This window comes from Cherax quadricarinatus, chromosome 73 (genome assembly GCF_038502225.1).
Source record: "Cherax quadricarinatus isolate ZL_2023a chromosome 73, ASM3850222v1, whole genome shotgun sequence".
NCBI classification, from domain to species: Eukaryota; Metazoa; Arthropoda; class Malacostraca; order Decapoda; family Parastacidae; genus Cherax; species Cherax quadricarinatus.
The window spans coordinates 21,646,386-21,671,839 of record NC_091364.1 but is presented as its reverse complement, the minus strand read 5'-3'; the positions used below and the strand labels follow the sequence as shown (position 1 = coordinate 21,671,839).

Here is a 25,454-nt window from a genome sequence, read left to right as displayed (position 1 = left end):
AATAACGCTAAGTTAAGAGAATATGTGAAGTGAAATAAGTCGTTTGCTCCGAGTGAACACGCTAGACCTCGTTGTTAACGAGACGAGGAAAGGGAAACTCCTTGAGTCACGACGTCTAAAGCAGGACAAACCAGCGGATACCTCGTCCTGCTGGAATGAGAATCGTGTCGGTGTAGCAGGACATCGAAAATGAGATGGTGAATCAAGAAATGAGGAATATCAATCACCCACAGTTAAGTAACCCTTCTAGTTATAGCAACCTTAGACTGGCCAGTGGTGGTATGTTATAATTAGATAGGTTATGAGTGATCCAGCTACATCAAGTGACCACCAGAGAACATCTGGTAAGTAGCGGGATTATGTACAAATGTTTTCCTTGACGGATGTATCCAGGTGTATCCTACCCCCCTCCCCTTCATTCAGCTAAACTAATATAATCTATACAGTCCACAATTAATTAGTAGCACCGTACTTGTGGGTGCTACCCAATCCATACTGGTCTCGGATAGATATGGATAAGATTGTGAGGTCGAGGGGACCACTTGGTGCGACCAGGGGTGGTTAAGTTTTCTCACATGTCTACACGGGGTGACTACGGTAAACAATATGATTGTCTCCCAATGAGATTACTGGTATGTATATAATGTTGAGGTACATACAGGTAAGCACCCTAGAAAATTTTCCATATATTGTATAATACTAATGTTCTATCATATATTTACATATTTACAATCACTGGACATGGTTTTAGAACTGCTGGAGCTTGTGGAACTCCTTGAAACAAGGCACCATGCACAGAGGCACCTTACATTCCTCACACATAAACCGAGTGTCTTTGCGTCTTTGTTGCCGTCGTTTTGTTTGTGCACAGACAATGCATCTCTTCTGAGAAAATTTCTTTTGAGTTGAAGGAAGCTGTATTATGAAATGATCACCTCTCCTCAAACGCTTGGGTATATTGTGATGAATTCGAGGACCATGTTGTATTGCAGGTGTTGCTACCTGGTACTTCATTATGAGTTGTCTGACAACAGACAAACAAAATTCACCATACGGTGGTCTGTTACCAGTCTTTATTTGGTACATATTATATGCATTCAGCATTGAAATGTCCATGAGATGGAAGAAAAGTTTCATGTACCACTTGTAACTCTTACAAACACAGTCAACAAAACCAATCTGCATGTCACACTTGTCAACCAAGCGCATGTTTTGTGTATAATCAATCACTGACACTGGTTTTCGAATACGTTCATTAGTCACTCGATCAACTTTGCCACTGTCTTGCATTTCATTACGGTGAATGGTTGTCAACAATGTGACATCTCGTTTGTCATGCCACCGTAATGCCATGATGTCACTGGCAGTAAACACCTGCACGTCATCACCACGAACACCTGTGTTGAGCCTGGGCATATGTTTACGATTAGAACGCACTGTGCCACACACATCTGTCTTGTTCACTCGCATGAAATCACTGAGTAATGGGCTTGTGTACCAGTTATCGGTATATAATGTATGGCCCTTACCAAGATAAGGTGCCATCATGTTTCTCACTACGTCACCTGAGATACCCAATAACATCTTGGTATCTTTCAATGTTTTACTACCCGTGTATACAACAATATCCAACACCAGGCCACTGTCACAATCACAGAGTACAAACAATTTTATACCAAAGCGGTTCCTCTTGCTCGGTATATACTGCTTGAATGACAGTCTACCTTTGAACAAAATCAAAGACTCGTCAATTACAAGATTCTTGAATGGATAAAAGTATATCCTGAACTTTTGTTTGAGATACATGAAAACATTTCTAATCTTGTATAACCTGTCACTTCTGTCAGGCCTGGTTTTGTCAGAGAAGTGCAACATACGTAACAGTATGATAAACCTGTTCACTGGTATTATTTCACTGAAGGATGGGGTACAAATTAGCCGATCTGTGGACCAGTATGCTTTTATATTATGCTTATAGACGTGAGGCATAAGCATTATTGTTGCAAAAAGCAAATACATTTCTGCAACAGTCATCTCTTTCCACCTGTGTAGTCTTGACTGTGGTGATAAGATCGTATTTGCCATGGTGTACTGAAAATACTTATTACTTTCCCTGACAATAATTTCCATCAATGGCTGGTCAAAGAATAATTCAAAGAATTCCAGTTCATTGGCCGTGGTTCCAAGGGGACAGGTAGGTAGAATTCCACTTTGAGAGTCATCAAAGTGGTGAGGGCTGGGAACAAAATTGGGATTTTGCTGCCAATCCCAGATACGGTTTGCTGGCGGATACTGGACATCATAGGCTGGTTGTACGGGTGGTTGTGGTGGGCTGGTGGGTGACGCTCCGCTTTGTCCTTGAACTGACGAGTCAGCAGCGTGGGTCCCCGCGTGGCACAGTGAGTCACGCATGGCGGTGCCACTACCACCACCAGCACCACTAACACCATCCACTGATGCCTGTGGCCCATCCATGCCAAGTGTAGCCACATCATCCTCACTATCACTACCTAAAACGGGTGTAGGGCCACGGGATGTACTCCGGGATGTACTCCGGGATGTACTCCGGGATGTACTCCGTCCCCTGGGCACAGCATAGGGTACACTACCCAAGCGCATGCGGCAGCGAACATACCGACTCTTCACTGGTGAATATGTTTCCTCACTATCACTACTCGAATGATCGTCGAGCGCAATAAAATCACAATCCACGTCAGAATCATCGTCATTACTGAAGTCAGAGGCCTGGCCACGGGAAAATATTAGTTTTCTCTTAGGTTTAGGAACACCCGACCGTGAGTCACGAGTGCCCACACCAGAGGTAGAAGGTCGAGGATCGTCGGGGTTTTCTGCACTATTATCGATATCCTGGTCATTATTTTCGGTCACTAACTTATCAAAGCCGTAGAATTCGTCTTCATTTCCACTTCCATCAGTGTCAGAACTATCAGACAGGAAGAGGAGAGTCCCAATTTTCCGGGGAGTGAGAGCTGACTTGCGACGAGGCATGGTGAACAAGGGTGACTGAGCCAGCGTTCCCACAATGCTATGCAGGCGCCTAGATTTTTTGTTTACGGTGCACACCCACGGCGCAGACCCATTCTCTCACATGTAGGCCTATGAGCGCTTTCGCGCTAAATTTGATGGCGCTAGAATTTTGGCGTAGATCTACGGTTTGGACACTCACCGAAAAGCCGTAGATCTACGGGACGGACCCTGAAAGGGTTAATTATAAATGAATCAAAATTTGTATAATACAAAGATATATTTATATTCAAAAATGCTTTTTGTGAAAACAATGATTCAATTATATTCCTGTCAACAATGGATAAAAGGTTCAAAGTGATTGTTTCAGTTATGATGTGGAAGTACATAGGTGAGTAAATGTGTACTGAGTATTCAGCGTTTAGTCTAGGGTGATTAAGTGGCTTTTGAGAAGAGTCTTAAATTGATTTTCAGACTGGGTTACTTTAATATCTTCTGGTAATGAATTCCATATTTTGGGGCCCTTTATGTGCATAGAGTTTTTACAGTGTGATATGGACATGAGGTAGTATATCAAAAAGAGATCTGTGTCTTGTGTTGTGGTCATGTGTCCTGTTTAGGTTGGCGAGGAGAAGTTTGAGTGGAGGGTTTATATTTGCGTGTATTGTTGTGTGAATGTAGTAGGCACATGAATAAGTATGGATGTTCTTAATGGTGAGCAGATTCAGACTTCTGAAAATTGGTGGAGTATGCTGGTGGGAGTGGGAATTTGTTATCATTCTTACTGCTGCCTTTTGCTGGGTTATTAGGGGTTTTAGGTGATTGGATGTTGTTGATCCCCATGCACAAATTCCATATGTAAGATAAGGGTATATGAGTGAAGCAAGCATCGAACTTAAGCTAAAAGAATCCTTTAGGAGTCAGGAATCGCAGGAAGAACTAAAAGCCATAAATGAAATCGAAAGAAACCCAAAGTATTTCTTCTCCTATGCCAAATCAAAATCAAGAACAACGTCCAGTATTGGGCCCCTACTTAAACAAGATGGGTCCTACACAGATGACAGCAAGGAAATGAGTGAGCTACTCAAGTCCCAATATGACTCAGTTTTTAGCAAGCCGCTAACCAGACTGAGAGTCGAAGATCAAAATTAATTTTTTATGAGAGAGCCACAAAATTTGATTAACACAAGCCTATCCGATGTTATCCTGACGCCAAATCACTTCGAACAGGCGATAAATGACATGCCCATGCACTCTGCCCCAGGGCCAGACTCATGGAACTCTGTGTTCATCAAGAACTGCAAGAAGCCCCTATCATGAGCCTTTTCCATCCTATGGAGAGGGAGCATGGACACGGGGGTCGTCCCACAGTTACTAAAAACAACAGACATAGCCCCACTCCACAAAGGGGGCAGTAAAGCAACAGCAAAGAACTACAGACCAATAGCACTAACATCCCATATCATAAAAATCTTTGAAAGGGTCCTAAGAAGCAAGATCACCACCCATCTAGAAACCCATCAGTTACACAACCCAGGGCAACATGGGTTTAGAACCTGGTCGCTCCTGTCTGTCTCAACTATTGGATCACTACGACAAGGTCCTAAATGCACTAGAAGACAAAAAGAATGCAGATGTAATATATACAGACTTTGCAAAAGCCTTCGACAAGTGTGACCATGGCGTAATAGCACACAAAATGCGTGCTAAAGGAATAACAGGAAAAGTCGGTCGATGGATCTATAATTTCCTCACTAACAGAACACAGAGAGTAGTCGTCAACAGAGTAAAGTCCGAGGCAGCTACGGTGAAAAGCTCTGTTCCACAAGGCACAGTACTCGCTCCCATCTTGTTCCTCATCCTCATATCCGACATAGACAAGGATGTCAGCCACAGCACCGTGTCTTCCTTTGCAGATGACACCCGAATCTGCATGACAATGTCTTCCATTGCAGACACTGCAAAGCTCCAGGCGGACATCAACCAAATCTTTCAGTGGGCTGCAGAAAACAATATGAAGTTCAACGATGAGAAATTTCAATTACTCAGATATGGTAAACATGAGGAAATTAAATCTTCATCAGAGTACAAAACAAATTCTGGCCACAAAATAGAGCGAAACACCAACGTCAAAGACCTGGGAGTGATCATGTCGGAGGATCTCACCTTCAAGGACCATAACATGGTATCAATCGCATCTGCTAGAAAAATGACAGGATGGATAATGAGAACCTTCAAAACTAGGGAGGCCAAGCCCATGATGACACTCTTCAGGTCACTTGTTCTATCTAGGCTGGAATATTGCTGCACACTAACAGCACCTTTCAAGGCAGGTGAAATTGCCGACCTAGAAAATGTACAGAGAACTTTCACGGTGCGCATAATGGAGATAAAACACCTCAATTATTGGGAGCGCTTGAGGTTCCTAAACCTGTATTCCCTGGAACGCAGGAGGGAGAGATACATGATTATATACACCTGGAAAATCCTAGAAGGACTAGTACCGAACTTGCACACGAAAATCACTCACTACGAAAGCAAAAGACTTGGCAGACGATGCACCATCCCCCCAATGAAAAGCAGGGGTGTCACTAACACGTTAAGAGACCATACAATAAGTGTCAGGGGCCCAAGACTGTTCAACTGCCTCCCAGCACACATAAGGGGGATTACCAACAGACCCCTGGCAGTCTTCAAGCTGGCACTGGACAAGCACCTAAAGTCAGTTCCGGAGCAGCCAGGCTGTGGCTCGTACGTTGGTTTGCGTGCAGCCAGCAGCAACAGCCTGGTTGATCAGGCTCTGATCCACCAGGAGGCCTGGTCACAGACCGGGCCGCGGGGGCGTTGACCCCCGGAACTCTCTCCAGGTAAACTCCAGGTAAACAGTGCCAGGAGAGCTGATTGTGGAACATAGTACCTTATCTTTGATAGTATGCCTACAGTCTTGGAGATTTTCTTGGTGATTTGTTGTATGTGTGTTCGGAACTTAAGGCTACTGTCAAGGTGGATACCTAGGAATTTTCTCTCTGTGAGTCTTGTGACTGATGATTCATTTAGCTTTATGTTAATTGGATCATTTGCAGCTTTGTTTCCAAACTGAATGAAATAGGTTTCATCAGTGTTCAGGGTAAGTTTGTTAGTCATCATCCAGGCAGATATTTTCTGTAATTCAGCAGTGACTGTGTTTGCTAGTATGACTGTGTTTGGGTGGGAAAAGACATATGTAGTGTCATCTGTAAACAATATGGGTTTGAGTAGCTGTGATGCATTCGGTAGATCATTGATGTAGATGAGAAAGAGGAGTGGTCCAAGGACGCTTCCTTGTGGGACTCCTACTGTGATGTGGTTGTAAAAGAAGTAAATGCTAGGGTGTTCGGGAGAGGGGTGGGATTAAATTATGGGGAATCAAATACAAAATGGGAATTGACACAGTTACTTTTTGCTGATGATACTGTGCTTATGGGAGATTCTAAAGAAAAATTGCAAAGGTTAGTGGACGAGTTTGGGAGTGTGTGTAAAGGTAGAAAGTTGAAAGTGAACATAGAAAAGAGGAAGGTGATGAGGGTATCAAATGATTTAGATAAAGAAAAATTGGGTATCAAATTGGGGAGGAGTATGGAAGAAGTGAATGTTTTCAGATATTTGGGAGTTGACATGTCGGCGGATGGATTTATGAAGAATAAGGTTAATCATAGAATTGATGAGGGAAAAAAGGGGAGTGGTGCATTGAGGTGTGTGTGGAGACAAAAAAACATTATCTATGGAGGCAAAGAAGGGAATGTATGGAAGTATAGTGGTGCCAACACTCTTATATGGGTGTGAAGCTTGGGTTATAAATGCTGCAGCGAGGAGGAGGGTGGATGCAGTAGAGATGTCCTGTCTAAGGGCAATGTGTGGTGTAAATGTTGTGCAGAAAATTCGGAGTGTGGAAATTAGGAGAAGGTGTGGAGTTAATAAAAGTATTAGTCAGAGGGCTGAAGAGGGGTTGTTGAGGTGGTTTGGTCATTTAGAGAGACTGGATCAAAGTAGAATGACATGGAGAGCGTATAAATCTGTAGGGGAAGGAAGGCGGGGTAGGAGTCATCCTCGAAAAGGTTGGAAGAGGTAAAGGTGGTTTTGTGGACGAGGGGCTTGGACTTCCAGCAAGCGTGCGTGAGCGTGTTCAATAGGAGTGAATGGAGACAAATGGTATTTGGGACTGACGAGCTATTGGAGTGTGAGCAGGGTAATATTTAGTGAAGGGATTCAGGGAAACCGATTTTTATATAGACGGACTTGAGTCTTGGAAATGGGAAGTACAATGCCTGCACTCTATAGGAGGGGTTCAGGATATTGGCAGTTTGGAGGGATATGTTGTGTATCTTTATACATATATTTATTTATTTATTTGTTTTATGTCTTTGCAAACAGTTCATTGAGATTTTGTTGTATTCTTTTCACCTCTACAAAAACAGTGATTATGTGTGAGTGAGGTGAGTGTTCAATGATGATGAAAGTATTTTCTTTTTGGGAATTTTCTTTCTTTTTGTGTCACCCTGCCTCGGTGGGAGATGGCCGACTTGTTGAAAAAAAGAAAAAAACTATTTAAACCTAGAATTTTTTATACCTTTTGCATAGCCCATTATTTTGTTGCTGAAAACAGATATTGAAGTCTCCCAGTATTACTGTCTCTCAATTGTTCTCAAGTCCAGACAAGACTCTGGAAAAGTCTTCTAAAAACTGGTCTTGGGTGGGAGGGTGGTAACTAGTTCCTACTAAGATGGGTTTTGTCTTGGGAAGCAGCACTTCAAACCATAGAACCTCCAGTTTTTTGTCATTTAAATCAGGTCTTGGGTTGTAAGCTAAGTCATTTCTTATGTAGATATGGTGGTGGGCACAGAGGTGAGGATGGTGGGTGTAGCAGTGAAGGTGGAGGGTGGAGTATGCAATATTTCTTATTCATAAATACATTTTTCTTATTTAAAAACACGTAACAAAAAAAATTGGTGTAGTGTTTTGGGGGTTGGAACGGATTAATGGAATTTCAATTAATTTCAATGAGGAAAATTGATTTGACATACGAGCAAATTGAGTTACAAGCTGGGTCACGGAACGAATTAAACTCATATCTGTGGGCTAAAATCACAAGGGTATTAAAAGAGGATAACATCAAAGCTGCTTTCATAGAAAACCTGGAAGCTTTCTACAACAGATGGGAACATAAAAAGTCTGGGCTGAATGGTACTGCCCTTGATACTGGCCATGTAGTGAGAAACTGTAAGGCTGGAGATGATGTCCTGGTAGTCAGTAAATGTGGGGCTGATAGTGCTGTCCTGGGAGACAGTAATGGTGAAGCTGGAGGTGCTGTCCTGGGAGACAGTAATGGTGAAGCTGGAGATGCTGTCCTGGGAGACAGTAATGGGGAAGCTGGAGATGCTGTCCTGGGAGACAGTAATGGTGAACCTGCAGATTTTGTCCAGGTAGTCGGGAATTATACGCAGGAAGGACTTGGCAGACGATGCACCATCCCCCCAATGAAAAGCAGGGGTGTCACTAGCACGTTAAGAGACCATACAATAAGTGTCAGGGGCCTGAGACTGTTCAACTGCCTCCCAGCACACATAAGGGGGATTACCAACAGATCCCTGGCAGTCTTCAAGCTGGCACTGGACAAGCACCTAAAGTTGGTTCCTGACCAGCCGGGCTGTGGCTCGTACGTTGGTTTGCGTGCAGCCAGCAGCAACAGCCTGGTTGATCAGGCTCTGATCCACCAGGAGGCCTGGTCACAGACCGGGCCGTGGGGGCGTTGACCCCCGGAACTCTCTCCAGGTAAACTCTAGGTAAGAAGTCAAGGTACCACTGTATTTGAAAGATGATTGATAAGGAAAGTCAGAATTGCCACTTGACTTGAACAATGTTTACTCAGAAAGATACAAGCCCCAACTAATATGATGGATGATGGTGCCACATCTCAATACACAGCCTCTGCCTATCATAAGTTACAAAGTTAAGTGCTCGTAAGTCCATTACTACTCGCTTCATTTTAGGAAATAAATTAAATAGGAATTAATATGTCTACTATAAATTTTTAATAGGGGGAGCATAAAGTTTAAATTACAATAAATTTAAACAACAGGTTGAGACAAGAATTGCATCACCCTCCCCCCCTTCAATGGAAACACACAAAGCTATTTACACATGTTAACATTCTAACTGAATACTCTGCAATAATAACAGCTATTAAAGAAATGATCCAAATTTTCTTTAACCCTTTGAGGGTCACCAGGCCCTCTCAGAGATTTGTTCTCAGGGTCACCAAAATTTCAAAAAAAAAAAAAAATTATTTTTTCTTACGAAAAGATAGAGAATCTTTTCCCGATCATAATGAAACCAAAAGTATGAAATTTGATGGAAAACTTACGGAATTATGCTCTTGCGAAGTTAGCAGTCTCAACGATGTTTACGCATTGGCAATTTTGCCCAATTTGAGCCCTATGTTCGGCCAATTCCAGTGTACTAGTCGACAAAAATTATAACTATTTCGCTAGAACTCCATTTTTTCTATCGAATGAGTACAAGAAACCACCCATTTACCAATTTCAACTATCCAATAAAGTGGTCAGAATTTAGCAATTTTGCCAATTTCACACAAATTTCAAAAGATGCCAATTTCCAAATAGGGCCCAGAATAAACAAGACATTCCTGGCACTAAAATAACATTTCCTCTGTTCATCAGTCACGTCCCCACGCCCCTCTTACATTCTTTTGCTTTCCACTTTGAATTTTTATTCTCACAAAAAATAGAAAATTTACTGTTATGCAGACTACTGTATTAGTGTAGAAATAGTATAAATAATACCAGTGCACTTGTGAAAGAATATTAGATTCACCAATTGACGTGTATTGGACGTGTGGCATTTGTTTACTTTTGAACTTTGGCAAAAATCGAACATTTCTGCTAGTTTGAGCTCAATTTCAAGGTATTATTCATTGTGAAACCAGTCAAAATCATCTCAATTTCTGTAATATGTCTTCCATTCTATAAAATAAGACCAGGAAAACTAGAATACAACCATAAATACCATACGAAAATACAGTGCAAAATTGCTGTTTTAAACCAAAACTACGGTCAAAGGTTTTTTTTTTTCTCATTACGCACTGTGTGCTGCAGGATTTTTTTTATACTGCGCACACTGACCACATAGACCCATTCTTTCATATGTAGGCCTACCAGCTTTCTCTTGCTGGTAGTACGGCCGAAACCCCGAAAGGGTTAATCGTTTCTACAATTTACATGTTTTTTCTTGTGAATGAACTCTCATGTGTCGTACTAGACTTGATTTATGGGAAAAGTCTCTTAAACACTTTGAACACTGATATGGTTTTTCTTGTGAATGAACTCTCATGTGTTGTATTAGATTTGATTTATATGAAAAGGCTTTTAGACACTCGGAACACTGATATATTTTTTCTTTTGAATGAATTCTCATGTGTTGTATTAGATTCGATTTATGTGAAAAGTCTTTTAGACACTCTGAACACTGATATGGTTTTTCTTGTGTATGAATTCTCAAGTGTTGTATTAGAGTTGATTTATGCAAAAATTGTTTTAAACACTCGGAACACTGATATGGCTTTTTTTGTGAATGAACTCGCATGTGTTGTATTAAATGTGATTTTTGTGAAAAGTCTTTTAGACACTCTGAACACTGATATGGCTTTTTTTGTGAATGAACTCTCATGTGTTGTATAAGAGTTGATTTTTGTGAAAAGTCTTTTAAACACTCTGTGCAATGAAATGGTTTTTCTTGTGAATGAATTTGCATGTGTCGTATTAGATTTGACTTAAGTGAAAAATTCTTTAGACACTCTGAACAATGATATGGTTTTTCTTGTTTATGAGCTCTCATGTGTTGTATTAGAGTTGATTTATGTGAAAAGTCCTTTAAACAATCTGAGCACTGATATGGTTTTTCTTGAGTATGAACTCTAATGTGTTCTATTAGACGTGATTTACGTGAAAAGTCTTTTAAACATTCTGAACACTGATATGGCTTCTTTCCTGAGGGAGTTTTCATACACTGCATTATGTTATTTATCTGGGAAGTCATTTAGATAATGAATACTGATAGCGTTTTCTGCTTATTAAACTCCTGTATGTTTCATATATTATGAAATTTTTAACTAAATTTTATTTTTAAGTCAGATCATTTAGACACACTGTCAACACATATATGATCAATAATTATTATCTCTTGCTTATTGTGGAAATTATCTTATGTTTAGAAAAAATATTTAAAATATCTTAAAAATAAATTTTAATTATAAACTAAATTTTATTTTCCAACTTTAAGCAGGCATCATAAATATGCATGTCCATAAATACACTTTTAGCAAACTATTGATCTAACATATTAGATAAGTGCTGGAAAAGATTTGATTTTCCATTAATTAACGGTCTGGAAACTCACGAGACTTAAATCAGACAGTTAACATCTAAAACTATATTTGTGGCATGGAGGTGTCCTCTAATCCCAAAATCTTGTGTGCTATAAGTAAGCCTTGTCAGTGCCTAGAAGACTTAAGGATAATCATACAAAATACTAATCAAGGTGAGGAACATACATATTTCAGTATTTTATATTTAAAATAGTAGTTTATGGTGAGGAATCTCATTTTTTGTGTGATCTGTTCATGCATGAGAATATGTATAATACTGTACATTGCATATGAGAGCATAGAAAGTGCTTTTTGTAATTGCTGTACAACCACTTGATATAAACTTAAATTAGACTGCAGTGAAGAATGCACTGGTGCATGTCTATAATTAACTTATGCAATTAACTGTATTTTTATTGTTTAAACCTTATTTAAATATTTTATATAATCATATCATCAACATTTTCTTTGTGAAGTAATACTGTTAGAGGTTGTTATGATTAATGCCACACACCATTAACATGAGTGTATTATATACTAGCAGCAGCAGCAGTACATGGCATCATTGTAAATGTATACATTAACAGCAGCACAGAGCATCAACATGAGTGTATGCACTAACAATAAACAAACAGCATCAACATGAGTGTTTGCATTAACAATAAACAAACAGCATCAACATGAGTGTTTGCACTAACAATAAACAAACAGCATCAACATGAGTGTTTGCACTAACAATAAACAAACAGCATCAACATGAGTGTATGCACTAACAATAAACAAACAGCATCAACATGAGTGTATGCACTAACAATAAGCAAACAGCATCAACATGAGTGTATGCACTAACAATAAGCAAACAGCATCAACATGAGTGTTTGCACTAACAATAAACAAACAGCATCAACATGAGTGTTTGCACTAACAATAAGCAAACAGCATCAACATGAGTGTATGCACTAACAATAAGTAAACAGCATCAACATGAGTGTATGCACTAACAATAAGCAAACAGCATCAACATGAGTGTATGCACTAACAATAAACAAACAGCATCAACATGAGTGTATGCACTAACAATAAGCAAACAGCATCAACATGAGTGTTTGCACTAACAATAAGCAAACAGCATCAACATGAGTGTATGCACTAACAATAAGCAAACAGCATCAACATGAGTGTTTGCACTAACAATAAGCAAACAGCATCAACATGAGTGTATGCACTAACAATAAACAAACAGCATCAACATGAGTGTATGCACTAACAATAAGTAAACAGCATCAACATGAGTGTATGCACTAACAATAAACAAACAGCATCAACATGAGTGTATGCACTAACAATAAGTAAACAGCATCAACATGAGTGTATGCACTAACAATAAACAAACAGCATCAACATGAGTGTATGCACTAACAGCACAGCATCAACATGAAAGAATATACTAACAACAGCATATAGCCTCAACATACACTTAAGAATATGAAACTTTAGAGAAAGGTAAGCATACTGCAAGATAATAAATAATAAAAAGCAGTGCTGAAATATAAGCTGGAATATATATATGTAATAACAGAATTTTTTCTATATTATCAGTAAGTTAATATAGTCATTTATTAAGAGTAAAATGGAAGGACAACTGTGAGAAGATATAATATTTGAAGAAAGTAATACATATATAAAAGATTACATTATTATAATCAAAAGTAAGTGATAAACCCACCAGGGCCACACAGCACTGCTTATATAAAATATTACATCCTTCCAACAGTCAATATTTGAAGAAAATTATACAGATTATACTATATTTCAATATCCTTTCAACAGTAAATGTTTGCAGGAAACAAAGTTACATAGAGGATGCAATATCCACCCAACAGTCAATATTTTAAGTAAAGAAAATTATACAGATTATACCTTCCAAAAGTCAATAAATACTATTTCTGCACTTATAGACCTGTGCACTAAATTCAGGAAAATTGACTATGTGGTGAAACATTCAACTACTTTTTATTCTACATAATGGTTAAAAATATAATAAATATTTTACAAATATAGATAAATATTTCTACAGAATTAATCTACACACTTTCAGGTCTTACAAGACACTAGGCAAATATTTATGTAACAAGCAAAGTACCTTTTAGATGGTAAAAAAAAACTAATGCAAGAGATACTGATAATGTAGAGTGTTATATTAATATAAATACAGTGTTATAGTAAGTGAACTTATGTTCACTGGTTGTTGAAGGTATTGATGTAATTATCAGAAGAATGAGGTGAGCTTTTTGATGCAAGTGTAAACACTCATGTGCACACACAACACTGTTGTCTACATTACAATTGCTCACACCATTTCTGCAGAATATCTGCCACTTACACCACTGGGTGATAACACTATAATTCTCCTGTTGAGATGATGAACTGTAAAAAGAAAGAATGTGACATTAATCAATGCTGTAAATTTAATATAATTTTCTTAGAGATGAATTACAATTTTTTCTTATCTATCTTTCAACTAGATACATATGCAACACCTGAGTATTTGTATTGATGAGACATTCTGCTTGTGCAAAAGACTTTTCTAATATAATGCAGAGGAACAAGGACAAAGACTTTAATACTGGAGCCAGTGGAAGAAGCAATTAGGTGTAGGAGTTGAGGACATTATCACAGGTTGGCAGAACTCACCAGTGAAAGTAGATAATACAATAGAACCCCGGATTTTGGCTGTAATCAGTTCCAGAAGGTCGGCCTAAATCTGAAACGGCCTAAAACCGAAGCAATATTTCCCATAAGAAATAATGTAAATACAATTAATCCGTTCCAGACACCCAAAAATACTATTAACAAAAACTACATTTTTTAAAGATTAACTATAGCTTTACATGCACAAAACAATGAGAACTATATAAAATGACCAATGAAATGGATAAATGAACATTTAAATCATTATTACATACCTTTATTGAAAACTTGCTGGATTATGGAAGACAGGGAGGAGGAGAGGTTATCTCCACCACCATCACTACCACCATCACAACCACTACCACCCTCTACCACCATCACTACTACCCTCTACTACCATCACCCTCTACCTTCGTCCTTAACCCTTTGACTGTTTACGCCGTATAAATATGTCTTACGCACCACTGTTTCTGACATATATATACAACAGGGCCCCACTTACATGGTGGGTTAGGTTCCAGGCTGTCGCCAGAAAGCAGACATCGCCGGAAGGCAGAACTCCATTTTTTTCCATTTATAAATGCATATACAGTGGACCCCCGCATACCGATTTTAATCCGTGCAAGAGGGGTCATTGTTATGCGAAATAATCGGTATGCGAATGAATTTTCCCCATAAGAAATAATGGAAATCAAATTAATCAGTGCAAGACACCCAAAAGTATGAAAAAAAAAATTTTACCACATGAAATATACATTTTCCTACACACAAAGAGAAGGATACATGCACAATAGTAGAGTAGTACATGCACAGTATATATTGTGCATGTACTAGTCTACTAAATGAAGAATAAATGACACTTACCTTTACTGAAGATGCAGCAATGACTGATGAGACACTGTGTCCTGGGAGTGCCTTTTCCTCCTGAGTACTGTAGGTACTGTTTGGCATTTTCTTCCAGAACAGGCCTTATCACACTGTGTATGCCACTATGATTCTTAAATCTCTCAAACCAACCTTTGCTGGCTTTAAATTCACCAATATGAGCACTAGTTCCAGGCATTTTTCCCTGTTCACCTGGGTGTTAGTCGACTTGTGTGGGTTGCATCCTGGGAGACAAGATTAAGGACCCCAATGGAAATAAGTTAGACAGTCTTCGATGACACTGACTTTTTTGGGTTATCCTGGGTGGCAAATCCTCTGGGGTTAATTGTTTCTTGGTATTCTCAATAAGCCACACCAACAACGGTGCTACAGCAGCAGCAGCAGCTGACGGTGGTACAGCAGCAACAGATGATGCTACAGCAGCAACAGACGATGCTACAGCAGCAGCAGACGATGCTACAGCAGCAGCAGCAGCTGACAGTGGTACAGCAGCAACAGACGATGCTACAGCAGCAGCAGCAGCTGACGGTGGTACAGCAGCAACAGACGATGCTACAGCAGCAGCAGACGATGCTACAGCAGCAACAGACGATGTTACAGCAGCAGCAGACGATGCTACAGCAGCAGCAGCAGCAGACAATGCTACAGCAGCAGCAGCAGACGATGCTACAGCAGCAGTAGCAGCTGACAGTGGTACAGCAGCAACAGACGATGCTACAGCAGCAGCAGACGATGCTACAGCAGCAGCAGACGATGCTACAGCAGCAACAGACGATGCTACAGCAGCAGCAGCAGCAGACGATGCTACAGCAGCAGCAGCAGCAGACGATGCTACAGCAGCAGCAGCAGCAGACGATGCTACAGCAGCAGCAGCAGCTGACGGTGGTACAGCAGCAACAGACGATGCTACAGCAGCAGCAGACGATGCTACAGCAGCAGCAGACGATGCTACAGCAGCAACAGACGATGTTACAGCAGCAGCAGACGATGCTACAGCAGCAGCAGCAGCAGACGATGCTACAGCAGCAGCAGCAGCAGACGATGCTACAGCAGCAGCAGCAGCTGACGGTGGTACAGCAGCAACAGACGATGCTACAGCAGCAACAGACGATGCTACAGCAGCAGCAGACGATGCTACAGCAGCAGCAGACGATGCTACAGCAGCAGCAGCAGCAGACGATGCTACAGCAGCAGCAGCAGCAGACGATGCTACAGCAGCAGCAGACGATGCTACAGCAGCAACAGACGATGTTACAGCAGCAGCAGATGATGCTACAGCAGCAGCAGCAGCTGACAGTGCAGCAGCAGCAGCAGCTGTACCACCAATAGTAGCGATGGTTGATTGGGGTTTATTATACAACTTGGCCAGCTCGGAGACACGCACTCCACTTTCATACTTATCAATGATCTGTTTCTTCATCTCTATTGTAATTCTCACCCTTATTGCTGTAGGGTTGGCACTAGAAGCTTTCTTCGGGCCCATGGTCACTTATTTTCCAGAAAAAGCACCGAAAACACTGTAATAATACGAAATATTCCGATTGTATGCTTGGATGTTACCGCGGAGGCTGGCTGGTAAACAATGCCACCGGCGGCACATGTGAGGCTGGCTGAGGGCGCACATTGGACGCATCTCGGACGAAAATCGGTGAGCGGGTTTTTAAGCGGTATGCGAGGCAAAATTTTTGCAATTAAAGCAAGCGGTATGCGGATTAATCGTTATGTGATGCCATCGGTATGCGGGGGTCCACTGTACAGTGGACCCCTGCATACCATTGGCATCACATAACGTTAAATCCGCATACTACCGATACATTTTATCACTAAAATTTTGCCTCGCATACCGCTAAAAAACCCGCTCAACACTATTCGTCCGAGACGCGTCTAGTGTGCAGCCTGAGCCAGCCTCACATGTTCCGCCGGTGGCATTGTTTACAAGCCAGCCTCTGCGGTAACATCCAAGCATACAATCGGAACATTTCGTATTACAGCGTTTTTTTATTTTATCTGCAAAATAAGTGACCATGGGCCCCAAGAAAGCTTCTAGTGCCAACCCTGTGGTAAAAAGAGTGAGAAATATTATCGAAATACTGTGGTACCATGGTCAACTGCTGATGCTGCTGCTGCTGTAGCACTGTCAGCTGCTGCTGCTGCTGTAGCACTGTCAGCTGCTGCTGCTGCTGTACCACCGTCAGCTGCTGCTGCTGCTGTAGTACCGTCTGCTGCTGCTGTAGCATCATCTGCTGCTTCTGTAGCATCGTCTGCTGCTGCTGTAGCACTGTCAGCTGCTGCTGCTTAAATGCCAGACAACAAGTTTACACTAAATTATATTAAGTTAGTAATAGAACTAGGCATTAAAAACACACAAAGTAAAATACAGTCACAGTAAATTCATTACTTATCTTAAAGCATTTGTAATCTTAATGTAGGGAGAGAGGTGAGTAGTACTTATTTGTAGGAAGTCAGGTGCAGGTAGCCCAGGTGTAGGTAGCACTCGCTCCCCGTCTCATACTTAATATACGATATTTAAAACATCCCAGAGAGGTAAAATGCACATACAGTACACTCATTATTTACCTTAAAATATGTATAGTCTTAATATAGGAAGAGAGGTGAGTAGTATTTATTGATATAAAGTCAGTGCAGGTAGCAAGTAGGTGTAGCCTGGGCTACACCTACCGGCTACCTACGCTGTGGCCCAGAGCCATATTAATATCGACATGCCTTGTTCACTGAATTTAATCATTTCTAACAACTACCTTTAGATGCCATCATAAACGAAGGTAGAAGTAATGAATAATTCATGCCGAAAATTGTAAACAAAAGCGGAGTGAGGGAGTGGCTGGGCCAAACACAGATTCATACACGTTTTCTCTGATGGCTGAATAGAGAAAACGTAATGTTGTCCCTCCACCCGGCTACCACACAGCTCCACAAGTATTATTATCAGAGCATACATAAAATATGCAATAAATGCCAGACAACAAGTTTACACTAACTTATATTAAGTTAGCAATAGAAATAGGCATTAAAAACACAATAAAAGGTAAGATACACACAGAGTACACTTATTACTTACCTTAAAATATTAATATTAATGTGTGAGAGGTGAGTGGCAGGGTGTTTATTGAATAAAATCAGAATGGCACACCATCATCCTCTAACTTGACACTTAAAGCAAGAGGCTTATGACTTCTCTTTTTATTACAGCTAACCTTAGACGCCATCGTCAATGAGAGCCAACTAGTTAACGAAAGAGTAAACGAGAGAGAGAACGAGATACAGAGTTGAGACAATGTAAGAACACAAACTGAACAGGAAGTGGACGATCACTTGGTCAGGCGAAATAAATGAGTATTAATATGTCTAATTTTAGTTCATTCACGTCCATTTGTAAGAGTTTGTAAAACATTTTCCTCAATATTTTTTTATTATAATAATAATTACCTCACAATACAAATACTCTTACATTGTGTACAAGTTGTACAAGTTAGTTCAGAATAAACAAACAGCAACACACCATTTTTAGAGTGAATGAAGATAATAATAATAATACAGTGGACCCCCGCATACCGTTGGCATCACATAACGTTAAATCCGCATACCGCTACATTTTATCGCCAAGATTTTGCCTCGCATACCGCTAAAAAACCCGCTCAACGCTGTTCGTCCGAGACGCGTCTAATGTGCGCCCTTAGCCAGCCTCACATGTTCCGCCGGTGGCATTGTTTACCAGCCAGCCTCCGCGGTAACATCCAAGCATACAATCGGAACATTTCGTATTATTACAGTGTTTCTGGTGATTTTATCTACAAAATAAGTGACCATGGGCCCCAAGAAAGCTTCTAGTGCCAACCCTACAGGAATAAGGGTGAGAATTACTATAGAGATGAAGAAAGAGATCATTGATAAGTATGAAAGTGGAGTGCGTGTCTCCGAGCTGGCCAGGTTGTATAGTAAACCCCAATCAACCATCGCTACTATTGTGGGCAACAAAAAGGCAATCAAGGAAGCTGTTCTTGCCAAAGGTTTAACTGTGTTTTCGAAACAGAGATCGCAAGTGATGGAAGATGTTGAGAGACTGTTATTGGTGTGGATAAATGAGAAACAGATAGCAGGAGATAGCATCTCTCAAGTGATCATAAGTGAAAAGGCTAGGAAGTTGCATGAGGATTTAATTAAAAAAATGCCTGCAACTAGTGATGATGTGAGTGAATTTAAGGCCAGCAAAGGTTGGTTTGAGAGATTTAAGAGGCGTAGTGGCATACATAGTGTGATAAGGCATGGTGAGGCTGCCAGTTCGGACCACAAAGCAGCTGAAAAATATGTGCAGGAATTCAAGGAGTACATAGAAACTGAAGGACTGAAACCTGAACAAGTGTTTAATTGTGATGAAACAGGCCTGTTTTGGAAGAAAATGCCAAGCAGGACCTACATTACTCAGGAGGAAAAGGCACTCCCAGGACATAAGCCTATGAAAGACAGGCTTACTCTGTTGATGTGTTCCAATGCTACTGGTGATTGCAAAGTGAAGCCTTTATTAGTGTATCACTCTGAAACTCCCAGACCGTTCAGGCAAAAGAATGTCCTCAAGGAAAATTTGTGTGTGCTGTGGAGGGCAAACAGTAAGGCATGGGTCACTAGGGACTTTTTCTATGACTGGTTACACCATGCATTTGCCCCCAATGTGAAAGATTACCTAACTGAAAAGAAATTAGAACTTAAGTGCCTCCTGGTGTTAGACAATGCCCCTGGTCATCCTACAGACGTGGCAGAGAGACTTTATGGGGACATGAAATTCATTAAGGTGAAGTTTTTGCCTCCTAATACCACTCCTCTCCTGCAGCCCATGGACCAGCAGGTTATTGCAAACTTCAAAAAACTGTACACAAAAGCTCTGTTTGAAAGGTGCTTTGTAGTGACCTCAGAAACTCAACTGACTCTAAGAGACTTTTGGAGAGATCACTTTAATATCCTCAATTGTGTAAACCTTATAGGTAAGGCTTGGGAGGGAGTGACTAAGAGGACCTTGAACTCTGCTTGGAAGAAACTGTGGCCAGAATGTGTAGACCAAAGGGATTTTGAAGGGTTTCAGGCTAACCCTGAGAATCCTATGCCAGTTGAGGAATCCATTATGGCATTGGGAAAGTCCTTGGGGTTGGAGGTTAGTGGGGATGATGTGGAAGAGTTGGTGGAGGAGGACAATGAAGAACTAACCACTGATGAGCTGATAGATCAACTTCAACAGCAAGAGGCCAGACCTGAGGAAACTGGTTCGAAGGAGGGGAGAGAGAAATTGAAGAAATTGCCTACTACAAAGATTAAGGAAATCTGTGCAAAGTGGCTTGAAGTGCAAACCTTCATGGATGAAAATCACCCTCACACAGCTATTGCAAGCCGTGCTGGTGACTATTACACTGACAATGTTGTGAAACACTTTCGGGAAGTCATAAAGGAACGAGAGGTACAGGCCACTATGGACAGATATGTTGTGCGACAGAACTCTAGTGACTCTGAAGCTGGTCCTAGTGGCATTAAAAGAAGAAGGGAAGTAACCCCAGAAAAGGACTTGACACCTCAAGTCTTAATGGAGGGGGATTCCCCTTCTAAACACTAACACTCTCTCCTCCTCCCATCCCATCAATCATCACCAGATCTTCAATAAAAGTAAGTGTCATGTAATTGTGCATGCCTTTTTCAGTTTGTGTGTATTAAAATTAACATTTCATGTGGTAAAAATTTTTTTTTTCATACTTTGGGGTGTCTTGCATGGATTAATTTGATTTCCATTATTTCTTATGGGGAAAATTCTTTCGCATAACGATAATTTCGCATAACAATGAGCTCTCTTGCACTGATTAATATCGCTATGCGGGGGTCCACTGTAATAATATTATTATTATTAATATTAATAATAATATTATTATTATTGTTATTATTATTATTATTATTATTATTATTAATAATAATAATAATAATAATAATTATTATTATTATTATTATTATTATTATTTATTATAAAAAGCACTAAACCCACAAGGGTCGTGAATTGCTATATATAGAGTAAAGACATACGAAAAGAATATTTTTCTACAGTTACCCCCCAGTGTTTGACTAGAGAAAACGTAATTCTTCCGACACTACCAACACAGCTGCATCATGCTGTATCATGTTTATATGCTATGTAATGGGTTTCATATATAATTTTGAGGAAAATATCATAGATGGATTAATGAAAATGCCTATATTGATGTAAAATAAGAGATTTAGTGTGCCCAAGAGTGATTATTATTACGTAGTATTGGCGTCATGAGTAGAGAGAGACTTAGCGATTTTAATGTGTACCTGCACACCAGCACAGAGTATAAGTATATTTAGGTACAGGTACACTTAAGTATAATTATCAGAGTACATATAAAATATGCAGTAACTTTAAAACACTTGAAATTTTGGAAAGTTTCCTGACATAATAGATGTGGTCACGGAAAATGTAAACAAACCGGGTGGGGCGCGCCATATTTAAAAGACCTCTTGCCATATAGCAAATTTTGGTCATAATTTGACATCGCCGTATTAGCGGAACGCCGTAAGGTGAAACGCTGTAAAGCGGGGCCTTACTGTACTGAATAATTTTATTTTGAAATTGGTATCTTTTTTATTTTGCGTGAAATTGGCCAAATTGCCAATTTCTGACCACTATATTGGGTAGTTCAAATTGGTAAATGGGCAGTTTCTTGTACTCAGCTGATAGATAAAATGGAGTTCTGAAGAAATAGCTGTGAGTTTGGTCAACTGGAACAACGGAATTGGGTGAAAACAGGGCTCAAAGCTGGCGAAATCGCCGATACGCATATGTCGCCGAGACCACTAACTTCGAGGGAGGGTAATTCCGTGAGTTTTCGATCAAATTTCGAACTTTTGGTGTCATTACCGTCGGGAAAAGATTCTCTATCATTTCATACGAAAAAATAATTTTTTTTTCAAAAATTTATCGACATAGAATGACAGTTTTAGAAAGGGGCCTGCGACAGTCAAAGGGTTAATCACTGAAAAAGGCACATTCTCCCTTCTCTCTTCCTCCTCCTTCTCTGAAGCATTTCCTCAACTATGGTCTGTTGCTGTTGCAGATGAAGGTCTTGCAGCTCTTCAGTGGTGATGAATGGTTTGAAAAACCGACAAGTTGAAGATTGAGACACTTATGCAGCATATGGGAATCTTTATTCAGGAAACGTTTCGCCACACAGTGGCTTCATCAGTCCAATACAAAGAGGAAGGCGTAAGGAGAGGAGGAGAATGAGGTAATCAGTCCCTCAACCTGGAGTCGATGTGTTCAGTCCATCAATCTTGTAGAATGTACAGCATAGGGCCGCAGACGTGGCTTATATACTGTAGTGAGGTGACGTGAAGCAGATGGAGGCGGGGTCATAGTGGTACCATCCACTAGTCGAAGTAGGTCTTCGTCCAAAGGTTGAACAAGTGTTGAAGAATTCTTTGTAACAAGACCCCATGATGCTGCCGTGTCTGACAGTTGTGATGAATGGTTTGAAAAACCGACAAGTTGAAGATTGAGACACTTATGCAGCATATGGGAATCTTTATTCAGGAAACGTTTCGCCACACAGTGGCTTCATCAGTCCAATACAAAGAGGAAGGCGTAAGGAGAGGAGGAGAATGAGGTAATCAGTCCCTCAACCTGGAGTCGATGTGTTCAGTCCATCAATCTTGTAGAATGTACAGCATAGGGCCGCAGACGTGGCTTATATACTGTAGTGAGGTGACGTGAAGCAGACGGAGGCGGGGTCATAGTGGTACCATCCACTAGTCGAAGTAGGTCTTCGTCCAAAGGTTGAACAAGTGTTGAAGAATTCTTTGTAACAAGACCCCATGATGCTGCCGTGTCTGACAGTTGTGATGAATGGTTTGAAAAACCGACAAGTTGAAGATTGAGACACTTATGCAGCATATGGGAATCTTTATTCAGGAAACGTTTCGCCACACAGTGGCTTCATCAGTCCAATACAAAGAGGAAGGCGTAAGGAGAGGAGGAGAATGAGGTAATCAGTCCCTCAACCTGGAGTCGATGTGTTCAGTCCATCAATCTTGTAGAATGTACAGCATAGGGCCGCAGACGTGGCTTATATACTGTAGTGAGGTGACGTGAAGCAGATGGAGGCGGGGTCATAGTGGTACCATCCACTAGTCGAAGTAGGTCTTCGTCCAAAGGTTGAACAAGTGTTGAAGAATTCTTTGTAACAAGACCCCATGATGCTGCCGTGTCTGACAGTTGTGATGAATGGTTTGAAAAACCGACAAGTTGAAGATTGAGACACTTATGCAGCATATGGGAATCTTTATTCAGGAAACGTTTCGCCACACAGTGGCTTCATCAGTCCAATACAAAGAGGAAGGCGTAAGGAGAGGAGGAGAATGAGGTAATCAGTCCCTCAACCTGGAGTCGATGTGTTCAGTCCATCAATCTTGTAGAATGTACAGCATAGGGCCGCAGACGTGGCTTATATACTGTAGTGAGGTGACGTGAAGCAGATGGAGGCGGGGTCATAGTGGTACCATCCACTAGTCGAAGTAGGTCTTCGTCCAAAGGTTGAACAAGTGTTGAAGAATTCTTTGTAACAAGACCCCATGATGCTGCCGTGTCTGACAGTTGTGATGAATGGTTTGAAAAACCGACAAGTTGAAGATTGAGACACTTATGCAGCATATGGGAATCTTTATTCAGGAAACGTTTCGCCACACAGTGGCTTCATCAGTCCAATACAAAGAGGAAGGCGTAAGGAGAGGAGGAGAATGAGGTAATCAGTCCCTCAACCTGGAGTCGATGTGTTCAGTCCATCAATCTTGTAGAATGTACAGCATAGGGCCGCAGACGTGGCTTATATACTGTAGTGAGGTGACGTGAAGCAGATGGAGGCGGGGTCATAGTGGTACCATCCACTAGTCGAAGTAGGTCTTCGTCCAAAGGTTGAACAAGTGTTGAAGAATTCTTTGGTTTTTCAAAGCAGATGGAGGCGGGGTCATAGTGGTACCATCCACTAGTCGAAGTAGGTCTTCGTCCAAAGGTTGAACAAGTGTTGAAGAATGGTTTTTCAAACCATTCATCACAACTGTCAGACACGGCAGCATCATGGGGTCTTGTTACAAAGAATTCTTCAACACTTGTTCAACCTTTGGACGAAGACCTACTTCGACTAGTGGATGGTACCACTATAACCCCGCCTCCATCTGCTTCACGTCACCTCACTACAGTATATAAGCCACGTCTGCGGCCCTATGCTGTACATTCTACAAGATTGATGGACTGAACACATCGACTCCAGGTTGAGGGACTGATTACCTCATTCTCCTCCTCTCCTTACGCCTTCCTCTTTGTATTGGACTGATGAAGCCACTGTGTGGCGAAACGTTTCCTGAATAAAGATTCCCATATGCTGCATAAGTGTCTCAATCTTCAACTTGTCGGTTTTTCAAACCATTCATCACAACTGTCAGACACGGCAGCATCCTTCGACTAGTGGATGGTACCATTCATCACAACTGTCAGACACGGCAGCATCATGGGGTCTTGTTACAAAGAATTCTTCAACACTTGTTCAACCTTTGGACGAAGACCTACTTCGACTAGTGGATGGTACCACTATGACCCCGCCTCCATCTGCTTCACGTCACCTCACTACAGTATATAAGCCACGTCTGCGGCCCTATGCTGTACATTCTACAAGATTGATGGACTGAACACATCGACTCCAGGTTGAGGGACTGATTACCTCATTCTCCTCCTCTCCTTACGCCTTCCTCTTTGTATTGGACTGATGAAGCCACTGTGTGGCGAAACGTTTCCTGAATAAAGATTCCCATATGCTGCATAAGTGTCTCAATCTTCAACTTGTCGGTTTTTCAAACCATTCATCACAACTGTCAGACACGGCAGCATCATGGGGTCTTGTTACAAAGAATTCTTCAACACTTGTTCAACCTTTGGACGAAGACCTACTTCGACTAGTGGATGGTACCACTATAACCCCGCCTCCATCTGCTTCACGTCACCTCACTACAGTATATAAGCCACGTCTGCGGCCCTATGCTGTACATTCTACAAGATTGATGGACTGAACACATCGACTCCAGGTTGAGGGACTGATTACCTCATTCTCCTCCTCTCCTTACGCCTTCCTCTTTGTATTGGACTGATGAAGCCACTGTGTGGCGAAACGTTTCCTGAATAAAGATTCCCATATGCTGCATAAGTGTCTCAATCTTCAACTTGTCGGTTTTTCAAACCATTCATCACAACTGTCAGACACGGCAGCATCATGGGGTCTTGTTACAAAGAATTCTTCAACACTTGTTCAACCTTTGGACAAAGACCTACTTCGACTAGTGGATGGTACCACTATGACCCCGCCTCCATCTGCTTCACGTCACCTCACTACAGTATATAAGCCACGTCTACGGCCCT

At 41.0% G+C, this 25,454-nt stretch overlaps 1 protein-coding gene across 1 annotated transcript; it reads right to left on the bottom strand.

Annotated features, from left to right (window-relative positions):
• Nucleotides 1-8,491: 8,491 nt before the first annotated feature.
• LOC138854902 (zinc finger protein 551-like) lies at nucleotides 8,492-15,247 on the bottom strand. Its single transcript, XM_070100634.1, has one exon. It carries the CDS (start codon nucleotides 11,074-11,076, stop codon nucleotides 10,249-10,251), a length of 828 nt encoding a protein of 275 aa, XP_069956735.1. The 5' UTR covers nucleotides 11,077-15,247; the 3' UTR covers nucleotides 8,492-10,248.
• Between the last annotated feature and the right edge of the window lie 10,207 nt (nucleotides 15,248-25,454).